This window comes from Procambarus clarkii, chromosome 22, assembly GCF_040958095.1.
Source record: "Procambarus clarkii isolate CNS0578487 chromosome 22, FALCON_Pclarkii_2.0, whole genome shotgun sequence".
Lineage (NCBI taxonomy): Eukaryota > Metazoa > Arthropoda > Malacostraca > Decapoda > Cambaridae > Procambarus > Procambarus clarkii.
In genome coordinates, this window is record NC_091171.1 from 48,366,346 (window position 1) to 48,380,154 (window position 13,809).

Consider the following 13,809-nt stretch of genomic DNA (forward strand, 5'->3'; position numbering starts at 1 on the left):
TAACATCTGTGGGATCACCACATTTGTGGACAGGCGTTACTCTCGCTTTTTTTAGAATATCTGGAAAGGTTTGGAGTTCAAGTGACTTGTTGAAGAGCAATGCAATAGCAGGGGCTAAAGATCTGGAGGCTTTTTTGTAAATTAAAGTTGGTATCTCCTCAAGGGCACTAGACTTGGTTTTAAGGGAAAGGATTATCTCATTGACGTCAGTGGAATTAATAGGCTTTAGGTACAGAGACTGTGGATAGTTACCTGTGAGATAGTCCTTAACGTCAGTACTGGAAGATGGAATATCATTTGCAAGGGATGACCCAATGGAAGAGAAGAACCTATTGAACTCAATAGCAGAATCTGAGGCTGAAAGCTGACCATCGTTATTGGAAAGGAGTGTTGGTTTGTTATTTAAAGTATTCTTTGATCACAATATTTGTGAAATTGTGCTCCAAGATTTTTTAATGTTGCTCTTTATTTGGGTAAATTTATCTTCGTAGTATTTAGTTTTGGCTCGTCTAATTATCTTAGATAGCAATAATGAGTAATTCTTTGAGAATTCTTTGGAGACAATTCCTAACCTATACTTCTTCTCAAGGTCATGTTTTTTATTAATGGAGTTAAGTATTCCCTTTGTAAGCCAGGGATTGTTAAGCCTTTTGGTTGTGACTTGTTTTGTAAGCATAGGACAGTGGGTGTTATAAAGGCTAAGAGTTTTTTGAAGAAAAGATTGCACTGCTAGGTTGATGTCCCCTATGTTACCTAACTCGGACTCCCAGTTGACATTATCAGCAGCAGTTATAAAATTGTCTATAGCAGTTTCATTGTGCAGCCTAAAACTTAACTCCCTTGACTCTAGTGGTGGTTTGCTAATGTTAGTTAAGAGAAATGTGGGGTAATGGTCTGTAGTGCTATCGGTGATTATACCTGAAGTAAGCGGAGAGGTTATGTTTGTCGAGATGTGATCTAGAGTCGTGGCAGTGCTATCAGTGATTCTAGTAGGTCTAGTGATTAAGGGTATGAGGAAGCAGGAATTCATACAGTTGAGGAAGCTAACAACAGTAGGGTGTTCTGGCTCGCAGAGGTCAAAATTAATTTAAAGTCCCCTGCGATTATTAGATGGTTTTTGTTCAGTCTGTTATCTAGTATTAGATTTCTAAGGTTTGAGTTGAATTCGGACACATCAGTGTTAGGAATTCTATAGACTGCACCCACAGACAGGACAGACTCGGCACCCTTGACTCTGAAGCTGGCGAAGATATACTCCCCACAGCAGTCTCTAGTTCTAATTTCTTTTAAGCATGTTAGTTCTTGGTGGTAGTAAAGAGCAGTGCCACCACCTCTCTGAAGTTGACGACAGTTGTGAATTGCCGAGTAGTTAGGCATGTTAAAGAGTTGAGTAGTATCCTCTTTCAACCATGGTTCAGTAAGTATAATAAAAGAGAATTTGTTGTCAATAGTTTCAATTACCTCACATTAACAGTGAGGTACAACACAACCAACATATCACAGGAGGAAGCTCTTATCACATTAAGTGAGATCCACCACAACCAACATACCACAAAAGGAAGCAAATCCTAACCAACCTTCCTCGTGGTGTTCCTTTTGTCACGAAAATGGACTTTATCTACGAACTGCCCCTACGCTTAGAGTTCCCTGCCCCTACACTGTAGTTCTATTAATCCAAACTGCACTAATTAGTACACATTATTATTTATGTTACTAATACGAGTATCCTCAGGAATAAAACCAACATCATTGTAAAAATGGCAATGTGTAAAAATTTATTATTCATTGTGACTAAATTTAATTCACTATGTCAGGGCACAGGAAGCCAGAGTGTATTCATACACGATAGGCATATATATAGGTCCTACCCCCCCCCCCCCCCTCCCCGCGAAGGTCGAATCACTGACCCCGCCCAGGATACAACCCGACCACAAGCTGAATAATTCCTGAAGACCTACTTACTGCTAGGTGAACAGATGAATTAGGTGATAGGAAATGTGCCCATCCAGGGAGGGAGGGAGCCGAGCGGACAGCACGCTGGACATGTGATCCTGTGGTCCCGGGTTCGATCCCGGGCGCCGGCGAGAAACAATGGGCAGAGTTTCTTTCACCCTATGCCCCTGTTACCTAGCAGTAAAATAGGTACCTGGGTGTTAGTCAGCTGTCACGGGCTGCTTCCTGGGGGTGGAGGCCTGGTCGAGGACCGGGCCGCGGGGACACTAAAGCCCCGAAATCATCTCAAGATAACCTCAAGATAATCTAGATCCATTACTGTCCCGCCCGAGATTCGAACCCGGAATTCTCGACTGTACGTCGAGAACGAACCCGACTGTACTACCGGGAACCGACTGTACTATTGGGACCCCGACTGTACTGCCAGGACCCCGACTGTACTGCCAGGACCCCGACTGTACTGCCAGGACCCCGACTGTACTGCCAGGACCCCGACTGTACTACCAGGACCCCGACTGTACTGCCAGGACCCCGACTGTACTGCCAGGACCCCGACTGTACTGCCAGGACCCCGACTGTACTGCCAGGACCCCGACTGTACTGCCAGGACCCCGACTGTACTACCAGGACCCCGACTGTACTGCCAGGACCCCGACTTTACTACCAGGACCCCGACTGTACTACCAGGACCCCGACTGTACTACCAGGACCCCGACTGTACTACCAGGACCCCGACTGTTCTACCGAGACCCCAACTGTTCTACCGGGACCCTGACTGTACTACTGGGACCCCCGACTGTACTACCGGGACTCCGACTGTACTACCGGGACCCCAACTGTTCTACCGGGACCCTGACTATACTACCGGGACCCTGACTATACTACCGGGACCCTGACTGTACTACTGGGACCCTGACTGTTCTACCGGGACCCCCGACTGTACTACCGGGACCCCGACTGTACTACCGGGACCCTGACTGTACTGCCAGAAATATATGAAACCATAAAGGAATTATAATCACAAACATATATGAGAATCTACAGATATTTCAATAATACTTACGAAAGATTTTTAAATCAAAATGATGCTTTGTATAGCGCCAGGATACAATATCCTCCTCAGTGAGCCGCCTGCTGGTGTCGCTGGCCAAGCAGGTGAGGTCCAGTTGGCCGCTGTTCCCAGAGTACGAGTTGTGGACAATGATCACATCCTCAGCCAGGTCTGTTGACATTAACTGCTTTAGTGCAAGAGTACTAATATAAGTTCAAACTAAACAGATTAGATTGTACTTAATTGTATAAATATTTTTTACCGTAACATAAGAGATAGCAACATGCAGAAGCTAATATGAGTATTTAGGATTTCCAGTGTGATGAGTGTTACCATGCTAGGGAGCCGGTGGCTGAGTGGACAAAACACTGGACGCGTGAACCTGTGGTCCCGGGTTCGATCCCGGGAGAGAAACGATGGACAGTTTCTTTCACCCTGATGCCCCTGTTACCTAGAAGTAAATAGGTACCTGGGAATTAGTCAGCTGTCACGGGCTGCTTCCTGGGGATGGAGGCCTGGTCGAGGACCGGGCCGCGGGGACACTAAAGCCCCGAAATCATCTCAAGATAACCTCTCAAGATGCTGGGTGATGACTGTGGTAATGTATTAGAGACGAGCCTTACCTTGCTGGGTGATGACTGTGGTAATGTATTAGAGATGAGCCTTACCTTGCTGGGTGTCGACTGGGGTATTGAGCCTTACCTTGCTGGGTGATGACTGGGGTAAAGCCTTACCTTGCTGGGTGATGACTGGGGTAAAGAGCCTTACCTTGCTGGGTGATGACTGGGATATTGAGCCTTACCTTGCTGGGTGATGACTGGGGTAATGAGTCTTACCTTGCTGGGTAATGACTGGGGTAATGAGCCTTACCTTGCTGGGTGATGACTGGGGTAATAAGCCTTACCTTGCTTGGTGATGACTGGGGTAATGAGCCTTACCTTGCTGGGTGATGACTGGGGTATTGAGCCTTACCTTGCTGGGTGATGACTGGGGTATTGAGCCTTACCTTGCTGGGTGTCGACTGGGGTATTGAGCCTTACCTTGCTGGGTGATGACTGGGGTAAAGCCTTGCCTTGCTGGGTGACGACTGGGGTAATGAGCCTTACCTTGCTGGGTGATGACTGGGGTAAAGCTTTACCTTGCTGGGTGACGACTGGGGTAATGAGCCTTACCTTGCTGGGTGACGACTGGAGTAATGTTCAGGAACTTGTATGTAGTATGATCAGCAGAGTTCTCTTGCCTGTAATAACAATATTTATTACTGCCTCTTTGTGATGCTTCAGACGTGATGTACAGAACTTTCATTACCAGTTTATAATACATGATACAGTGTTATTGTCGCGTCTTTAACAGTCATTGTTCTGTGACAATTACTACCACCTTTACTGTCAAGGTGTAAACTAGCACCTGTACTGTCAAGGTGTAAACTAGCACCTGTACTGTCAAGGTGTAAACTAGCACCTGTACTGTCAAGGTGTAAACTAGCACCTGTACTGTCAAGGTGTAAACTAGCACCTGTACTGTCAAGGTGTAAACTAGCACCTGTACTGTCAAGGTGTAAACTAGCACCTGTACTGTCAAGGTGTAAACTAGCACCTGTACTGTCAAGGTGTAAACTAGCACCTGTACTGTCAAGGTGTAAACTAGCACCTGTACTGTCAAGGTGTAAACTAGGGACCTGTACACTTATGGTGTACAGGCACAGACACACGTATGTTGGCCTGGCATCAAACATGTGTGTGGGCCTGGCACTCAACACACGTGTGGGGGCCTGGCACTCGACACACGTGTGTGGCCTGGCACCAGACACACACGTGTGGTCTGGCACCCGACATACTTGTCATCCTCGCCCATAGACTTATGAACCTAGGACGAGAGACACTTGTGAACATTGGACGAGACACACTTGTGAACATGGCACTAAGCACACTTATAAAGTGAGTAAGTATCATACTGGATGATTGCTGTGTGGAGCCACAGTTTTTTTTTTTTATTTATTTTTATAAATTACACAAATTACAAGAACACACAAAACAACGCAAACCTGTACACATCAAGTACACCAATGAAGGAACAGTACACAAGAATAAACAGTCTGTACACTAAACAATAACAGTAACCGCAAAACAAACACAAGCGCTGAACAAAATAAAAACGCATTGAAGCAATGGGCTAAACAGTACAGGGAAATAAGTGCTAAAACAGTACATGGAAACAATAGGCTAAACAGTTCATATCTACATAGCAACACAGAACATGGCCAAGAAAATTACATGAAAAATAAATTAACAATAAAGTACATAAATAACATTTAAACACACCTGGAACCAATAACATAAACATACACAGATGTGGATATAGAATCACGTGCACAAAACCACGCCTACCACACACCCAGAAGAACAAAGGAGCACAGGACCATACACGCGCTACCCAGGAAAATGACATACACTAAACGAGAAGAAATTATGTACACACACACTAAACACACTCTAAACAACAAGACAAACACACTCATACCACACACACCACCACGGCACACCACACTGCACCCAAGCACGCAAAATAATGGGTTACAGGCCAAAGCGAAACACGGCCACAAAAGGAACAGTAGAAAACAGTACAGCAAAAAACCCAGGCCCACGCAGGAGCCAAAACCCCCCTCAAAACCACACACCCACACGCATACGGACACAACCGGCACCCGGAGGTACGGAAAACACACCACACACACACAGGAGCAGCAGCATCTCAAGGGGGGAGACACACAAACACACGCAACCCCCGCCAAGGACACCCCAAGAAGCGGAAAGGGAGCGCATAGCAAAGCAAACCCCGAAACCCCTCAACCCCTCTAAACCCCCCCATCAACACCCCAACCCCACCCAAGACGAGAACATCACCTTGCCACCAAGGCACCTACCGACCCAAAGGCAACCCCACGAACATAGGCATCTGTGAACCACCGACCAAACTCCTCCGGAAAAGCGCGCTGCAACCACCACCAGGTAAACCGCATGCGCCCCCGTAAAAATCCTAAAATTCGGGCAATCCCAAAACCCTCCCGCCTCCCAACCCACACACAAAACACATAATCAGCAACCAAAACACATAATGTATTACGCACCCGCAGCGGATAAGCCGGACAATACAAAAACAAAAACTGCAAAACATCACCCCGACAACCCGGACCACAAAACACCTCCAGGACATCCCGAAACCAGTCCACCAACCCCTGTAACCGGACACAAAAATAAAATACATGCACCTGCGATTCACATAAACCACAATGAACACACGCCCCAGAATCACGCAAGCCAAGCATACACAACCGCTCATTAGTCGCCAGCGACAAATGCAGAACCCGAAACAGCAATTCACGCTGCTGAGGCGCCAAGAACCGTGCCCCCAAACACGACCAGATACCACCCCAATCCCAACACGGGAACAAGCCCTCCACTCGAGGCCGCACCCGGGGCAACAACACCCCATACACAGCCTTGCACGAGAAAGACAGAAACCCAGGATGGCGGCAGAGCTCCCGAAGAATCCCCACGGCCCAAGAATAAACAGGGGGGGTAAACAAGGCCACCTCCTGACAAACCCCCAAATCAACCAAAAAACTGAAGCGAAGCGAGCAGAAAAACACACCCAGCGTATTCAACCCCCCACCGAGAGCCAGCCCCCGACGCAACGAGACCCAGAAGAGGGCCTTGGCCTTCGTGAAGACGTCAGGAATGCCAACACCCCCCTCTCTCACCCCTAACACCAACGTCGAACGGCGCACCGGTTGATAACGCCCACACCATACATATCTATACACCACACTCTCCAAACTCAAGGCCTTCCGACGATCCAACGGGAAACATCGAGCCACAAACCAGACACGCGACAAGACCTTACACGCAACAAGCAGTCCCCTCTGATAAATCGTCAAGGGACGACGCGACAAAAGGCCAACTGCAACACCAACCGACCGAGAGACAGCACCCCAATTCCACTCCAAGGAGTGGTCATAGGAGGCAAACCAAGTAACCCCAAGAACCTGAATCGAGGAGACCACCGGAAACCACGACCTATCCCACACCAGGCGGGAGGCCCACTCACCGATCCCCATCAACCCCGACTTCGCCCAATTAAGAACGGCCCCCGTAGCGGACTCAAACCGCAGGAGAACGTCCTGGACAGCTTCAACAGAATCCTCCGAAGCTACAAATAGAATGGTGTCGTCAGCATACCCGCAAACGGGTAGCCGGAGACCGGACGGCAGACAAGGAGGCACGATCAAGGAACACGCTTTCACTGCCCGGAAAAGAGGTTCCTGAAAAATCACATACAAAAGCATGGACATGGGACACCCCTGACGAACGGAACGGCAAATAGGAAAAAATGAGCTAAAAAACCCATTCACACAAACGCGACTGCGACTCCGGACATACAACAAACGGACCCACCCCACAAACACCACCGGAAAACCAAGCCTCTCCATAGCACTAAAAACAAACTCTAAAGACACCCGATCAAAGGCCTTGGACCAGTCCAAGCTGATCATAGCCGCCGAAAGCCGATACTCGGACGCATAGAGAAGCACGTCACGAAGTAAGGCATTGCAATGCATTAGGGCACGGCCAGGCACACCACAAAATTGCTCCATAGAGACCACCGACGCAACGACACCCCGACATCGACGCGCTAAAACCTTAGAAAGAATTTTATAATCAACATTTAAGAGCGTAATAGGCCTCCAATTGGAAAACAACTGCAAATCGCCCGGCTTCGGGAGTAGCCGCACGATCCCGTCACAAAAGGAATCGGGCAGAGCACCCAAACGCAAACACGCCTGCACCACTTCCAAAAGCACCCCCCCCCCCCAACACATCCCAAAAGGTAAGGTAGAACTCAATGGGCAGGCCATCCGCACCCGGCACTCTCCCAGAACGAAACGACCGAACCACCTCCAGGAGCTCCACCGTGGAAACATCCTGCACCAACCGGTCACACTCCGAGCGCGACAAACCGGGGAAGCACCTGTCCAAAAAGGAACCCGCGAGCACACTATCACCATGCACCTCCCCATAGAGTGCCTCCAACTCCCGCCGCGCGGTAAGCAGAACACCCTCTGTGCTAGAAATCACAGACCCATCAGGCCGCCGAAGGCCCTTGAGAAGAACGGAACCCCTAGCAGCCTTCTCCCTCCCTAAAAGAAAGGGAGAGAGCCTCTCCCCATCCACCCGCTCAGCTACACGAGCACGCACGCGAACACCGTCAGCCAACACCGCACGCAAATCACAAATACGCTCCTTACACTCAGCAATCTCACTAAAGCAGTCAACCCCAGCATTCAACCGCACATATAAAGAAGACAAACGCGCCTGAAGGAACCGCAGCAGACCAAACCTCCCGGCAGCCTCCCGCTTAGCAACAATCCCAAAAAACCTCCGACACTCCACCTTACACCACTCCCACCAAACGAACAAAGAGGAGAAATCAGCCTTCCGGGCAACGATGCCAACCCACCAGGCCCGAAACAGCGCACAAATACGTGGACAACGCAATAACCAACAATTGAGTTTCCACCACCCAGGCCCCACCCGCACCTGACTCCGGACACTAACCCGGACAACCACCATACAATGATCCGAGAAAGCCACCGGGACCGTGCGAAAATCAAAAACCGAACACTCCCCACCAGAAACATAGAACCTATCCAACCTAGAACTCGCCCCACGCGCAGCGAAGGTATACTCCAACGAGCCGCCACACAAAACAGCCGCATCGCGAAACCCGCACGCACGCAAAACCTCAATTAAAGCGGCCGAAACATTCCGAGGGTGAGCACTAGAGCAATCCCTCACACACGTAACACAATTAAAATCCCCCCAAAGATCAAATCCCGCGTATCATGCCGCAGGTATGGCAAAAGCCCCTCCCGAAAAAACAGCTCCCAGTCCTGACGATGCGCCACCCCAGAAGAGGCGTACACTGTCAAGAACGGAATCACTACCCCCAAATACTCAGCCCGAACAAACAAGACCCGCCCTTCTTCATCCATTTCCGTGTGAAGCACGGAAATGGATGCCCTCCGCGAAAACAACATCAGCGTTCCCCCAAAGGACGTCCTCGGCGGGTTCAACACAACATGATACTCAGCACACAACCCCTGCAACACAGACACATCCCGAACATTGTGCTCTTGGATCAGAGCCACATCCACCCGCTGCTCCCGAAGCACATCCACAAGGCCCAATTGGACCGCCAAAGCATTCAGACCACGAACATTCAAAGACGCACAAACAATAGCAGGCGCCATCGAACCCATTAATGACCCCCAGCCCCTCCAGGACCACCAGAGGGCACAGAGGCGCCGTCATCATCCTGAGGCTCAAACTGCCGCCGCCCCACCGTCGGGGAATCCACCATAATGCCTGGCCTCTGATCCCGCAGGAGGCGGACAGTGCCGGCATCACCCAGCGAAGCACGCCGAGACCCCGCTGCCACTGACCAGGTATCACCAACGTCCACCACCGACGAGGAATTCTTGCTGCCAACCGGCACTGCATCACTTCCGGAATCCATATCAGATACAGGAGAATTAGGAGGAGGAGGGGGGGCACCACCCAATGCACAACTCCGCGAAGCCTCAATCCGTTTGCCAGGGGGCTCTCGACTGCGTGAGCGCGCCCCCGCAACGCGCTTCCGGCGAGGAGCAAGTGAGGTCAACGCCCCCTCATGGCACGCACCCGCAGGGGGAGCAGAAGGCGGACTCGCAATGCATGCAACAGGAACGCCGGCACCAACGACGACGCTTCCATCACCCTCAGTGAAAGCATCGCCTACAACGGGAGGCACCGAGACGACACTCCCAACACCACGCCCATTCACCAACGAAGCACCAGGAACAGGATGCACCTCCACATCCACCGGAAGTAGAAGCCGGGAAACAGGAGCAGCCACGTCCTCCACCACAGCTGGCACAGAAGACACTACAGGCACAGACGAACCAGCAGGCACAACAGTCGCAGGTGCACCACCAGGCACAACAGTCGCAGGTGCACCACCAGGCACAACAGTCGCAGGTGCACCACCAGGCACAACAGTCGCAGGTGCACCACCAGGCACAGCAGTCGCAGGTGCACCACCAGGCACAGCAGTCGCAGGTGCACCACCAGGCACAGCAGTCGCAGGTGCACCACCAGGCACAGCAGTCGCAGGTGCACCACCAGGCACAACAGTCACAGGTGCCCCACCATTCACACCCCCACGCCGAGGACCAGCCAGGGATGCACCATCCCCACGGAGGGGGGAAAAATCCCCCACACAGAAGACAGAAGCAGTCTCCAGTCGAGGAACCTCACATTGGGCAGCGTCATGGCCCTCCTCCCCACAGCGGAAGCACGTGCGGGCCTGCCCTGGATAGAAAACCCGGAGCGGAAGACCACAGCACATAACCTTGGAGGGGATGGGCTCCTTGAGGCGCATATGCAGCGTGCGAGTACCCAGCCGGAGGCCCCGCAGCCGCCCGGCACTAAACAAGTTGTACCGATGACGCAACACCATACCATACCTCGTAAACACAGAAGAAAGCTCCACCTCTGGAAACGCAACAGGTACCCCGTGTACGCTCACAAAGGTCAGTGGACCCCACGGATCAGAGACAGTCACAGACACAGCCGAATGAGGAAGGGGAGTCGTCCGCTCGTTCCAACACCCCACAAACCGCTCGTATCCAGGTGACGTGGCAAACGTCACCGCCACGCGAGTGGGAGAAAATTTCTCGAGACCGAGGAGATCTTTAATATCCACCTGAAGGACATCCAAAAGCGCAGCCGCCACTAGTTCCCAATCCACCGGTGCAGAGAACTCCAGCCGAGCAGTAATCACACGGCGGATGCGGCCACCACCAGCCGCCGCCATATTGCTGACCTCCGCCTCAGTCAGCTGGCGCCCCACAGCAACGAGCAACCACCACCAGTCAGCGACAAACAGCTACTGGCAGCCAGAGCCCGACGTCCACGCCCCCCAGAGGCAGAGGACGGAATCCACACAGTTCATGTACACACAAGGTATACTTACAACTTTGATAGTGAAACAACACGGTGTTGTATGGTGCCCCGGATGTTATGAGCAGTATTATCTCTGGTGAAGGTGACAGGTCCTCCCCGGGTACTGACGGCTCCTGCATGTAAGGCAGCGAGGCACACATCTGACTCCTGCAATACGTCACTATGTTACCTATTACACTTTACCATACCTTATAATAATTACAACAATTCTCTAACGACCAGTTTGTCACCATATTCATGTAATTATATGTTGTTGTTGTTTTAGATTGAGCTACTCGGAACAAAACGTTCCAAGCAGCACGGGGCTATGGTGAGCCCGTCGTACTTACCTGGTACAGGAGCGGGGCTGTAACTGGGGGTAATTAGAATACAATGAAGTTTATATAACAAGCAGGTGGTGAGATGGGACTTGAAATTCAGCCCTTAACAAGCCATATTCCTGGGCTCAGGAAACTAAGCTAAATGGAAAGACAAGTTAGTGACAAGCCAGAGTGACCATGTAGGACTTGGAAGGAATAAAGGGACAACAACCTGGCTATGATGGAGCAAATAAACGGTGAACAACCATTTGGAACTTCCAGAATCGAATTGTGAGTCGAGATTACGAGTCATTCTCGATTATGAGTCGAGAACGAAACCTACTGTACTACTTCTATGCAGCCCGCCCTCGCATACAAAGATCCAAGCTCGTTAATCCAACCACCAAACCCACTGTTTATGAATGAAAAGCGGTTTACACCAGACTCACAACTGATGAAGTCAGAACACTTCCGGAACAAGTGCTACGCTCACGTCCTTTGTTCGAACCACAATTCTATAAATGCTTCACCCACGAGCCTCAAATACAAATAATCGCCAATAGAACCTAAACACTTAACCTGACTTACGCCTAACTATACACAGGATTTTAATGTATAATATTAATTTATATATGAGAACAAAGCATTTTCTAATATACAGTATGTAAAAATTTGATGAGTGCATCTGGGGAGGACTGCCGCTGCTTTAAAGAGCCTAGTGTGAGGAAGGCTTGTACTATGAGTATGTGTGGCGGGTGAGTGGTTGGCGGGGTTGGAGAGGTCTGGTGTTGGCGGGTGCTGGGGTTGGGTGGGTTACCAGCAGGGGTGGGGGAAGAAGGGGAAGCAGTGTGGATGGGCAGTTGCAGGCGGAGGGCAAGCGGGTGTGGCAACCCGTTCTCGCACTTGCTTATAGTCAATATTGGCTTATTTAATAAGTGCATATGTGACATACTAATTGATTGTGAATATTTTAGTTTACCTTGAAAAGCTTCATAGAAAACACCGACCTCACCTAACCTTCTTAGTATGTTAAGATAAGCATCTTATTGCATCTTAATTACACTTATTACTTAACCTATACCGTTGATAGGTTAAGTAATAATTTTAAATAAGAAGCAATAAGATGCTTATCTTCTTAATTACATTGCTTCTTAATTACACTTATTACTTAACCTATACCGTTGATAGGTTAAGTAATAATTGTAAATAAGAAGCAATAAGATGCTTATCTTAACATACTAAGAAGGTTAGGTGAGGTCAGTGTTTTCTATGAAGCTTTTCAAGGCAAACTAAAATATTCACAATCAATTAGTATGTCACATATGCACTTATTAAATAAGCCAATATTGACTGTACGCAAGTGCGAGAACGGGTTGGGTGTGGATAGGCGAGGGCAATGTTGCGGGTGGTGGGGACAGGCAGCTGGGCATAGGCGTGGGCGAGGGGAGGGTTGATATGGGAAGGAGGGAGGGCGTGCATGCAGCATGCGTCCGCCCTAGAGTGCATACAATTTCTAATGGTTCTATTAACGTTGAAGGTAACGGTATCTAAATGTAAAATCAAGGGAATATTGACCTTAATTTGAGAGACTCTTTACACCGAAGGTTGCTATTATTTTCATTCTAAGTCATCGCACGATGGCCAAGCGACATTGGTGGACGACGTCAGAGCGACGTTAAAGTAACCAAAAATGCCCACAGGAAAGGGGGAGTGTTCTCATCTTAAGGAGCACATAAACAAACTAGAAATGTTGCAAAGACTTGCTACTAAATGGGTCCTGGTACTTAGGAACATGATTTGTGAGAAAAGACTAGAGGCGTTGAACATTCCAGGGCTAGAAGATACAAGGAAACGAAACGATATGTTCACTACATACAAAGTAGTAACAGGAATCGACAAAATAAACAATGAGTAGATTTTGGAACCTGCAACTTCAAAAATAAGAGGCCATAGATTCAAGCTAAAACACAAAGCTTCCAAAAAAAAACACAAGAAAATTTTCTCGTTCAGCCGGTCCTCCAAATCAGATCCAAAAGTGATTCCATGCACCCGCCAACCCCCCGCTGTTTATGAATGAAAAACGGTTTACACACGACTCACAACTGATTAACAACCCGTCCTCGACTCAAGTCCATTACATTCAGCGGTCAACCCCACAGATGCATTCATAAATTTTAACATGCTGTTTATTCAAAACTGGAATTTTCTCAAGTATAAATTAATATTATAATATATTAGCATATTGTGTATATATAGGCATAGGATAGGTTAGGTTAGGTGTTTAGGTTCTGTTGGCGATTATTTGTATTTGTAGTACGTGGGTGAAGCATTTATAGCGTTGTGATTCGGACAAAATTCGTCAGTGAAGCACTTGTTCCGGATATGTTCGAACGTCAGCAGTTGTGAGTCGTGTGTAAACCGCTTTTCATTCATAAACAGGGGG

At 49.1% G+C, this 13,809-nt stretch overlaps 1 protein-coding gene across 1 annotated transcript in view; it reads right to left on the reverse strand.

Moving 5' to 3' along the window:
* Positions 1–13,809, reverse strand: part of LOC123759109 (uncharacterized) — a 215,674-nt gene that overhangs the window by 160,752 nt on the left and 41,113 nt on the right. The window contains exons 13-15 of the mRNA XM_069329283.1: positions 11,078–11,214; positions 4,177–4,244; positions 3,017–3,175 (exon numbers count right to left, since the gene is read on the reverse strand). Of these exons, the coding sequence (XP_069185384.1) occupies positions 3,017–3,175; positions 4,177–4,244; positions 11,078–11,214 (364 nt within the window). The remainder of the gene's footprint in view (positions 1–3,016; positions 3,176–4,176; positions 4,245–11,077; positions 11,215–13,809) is intronic.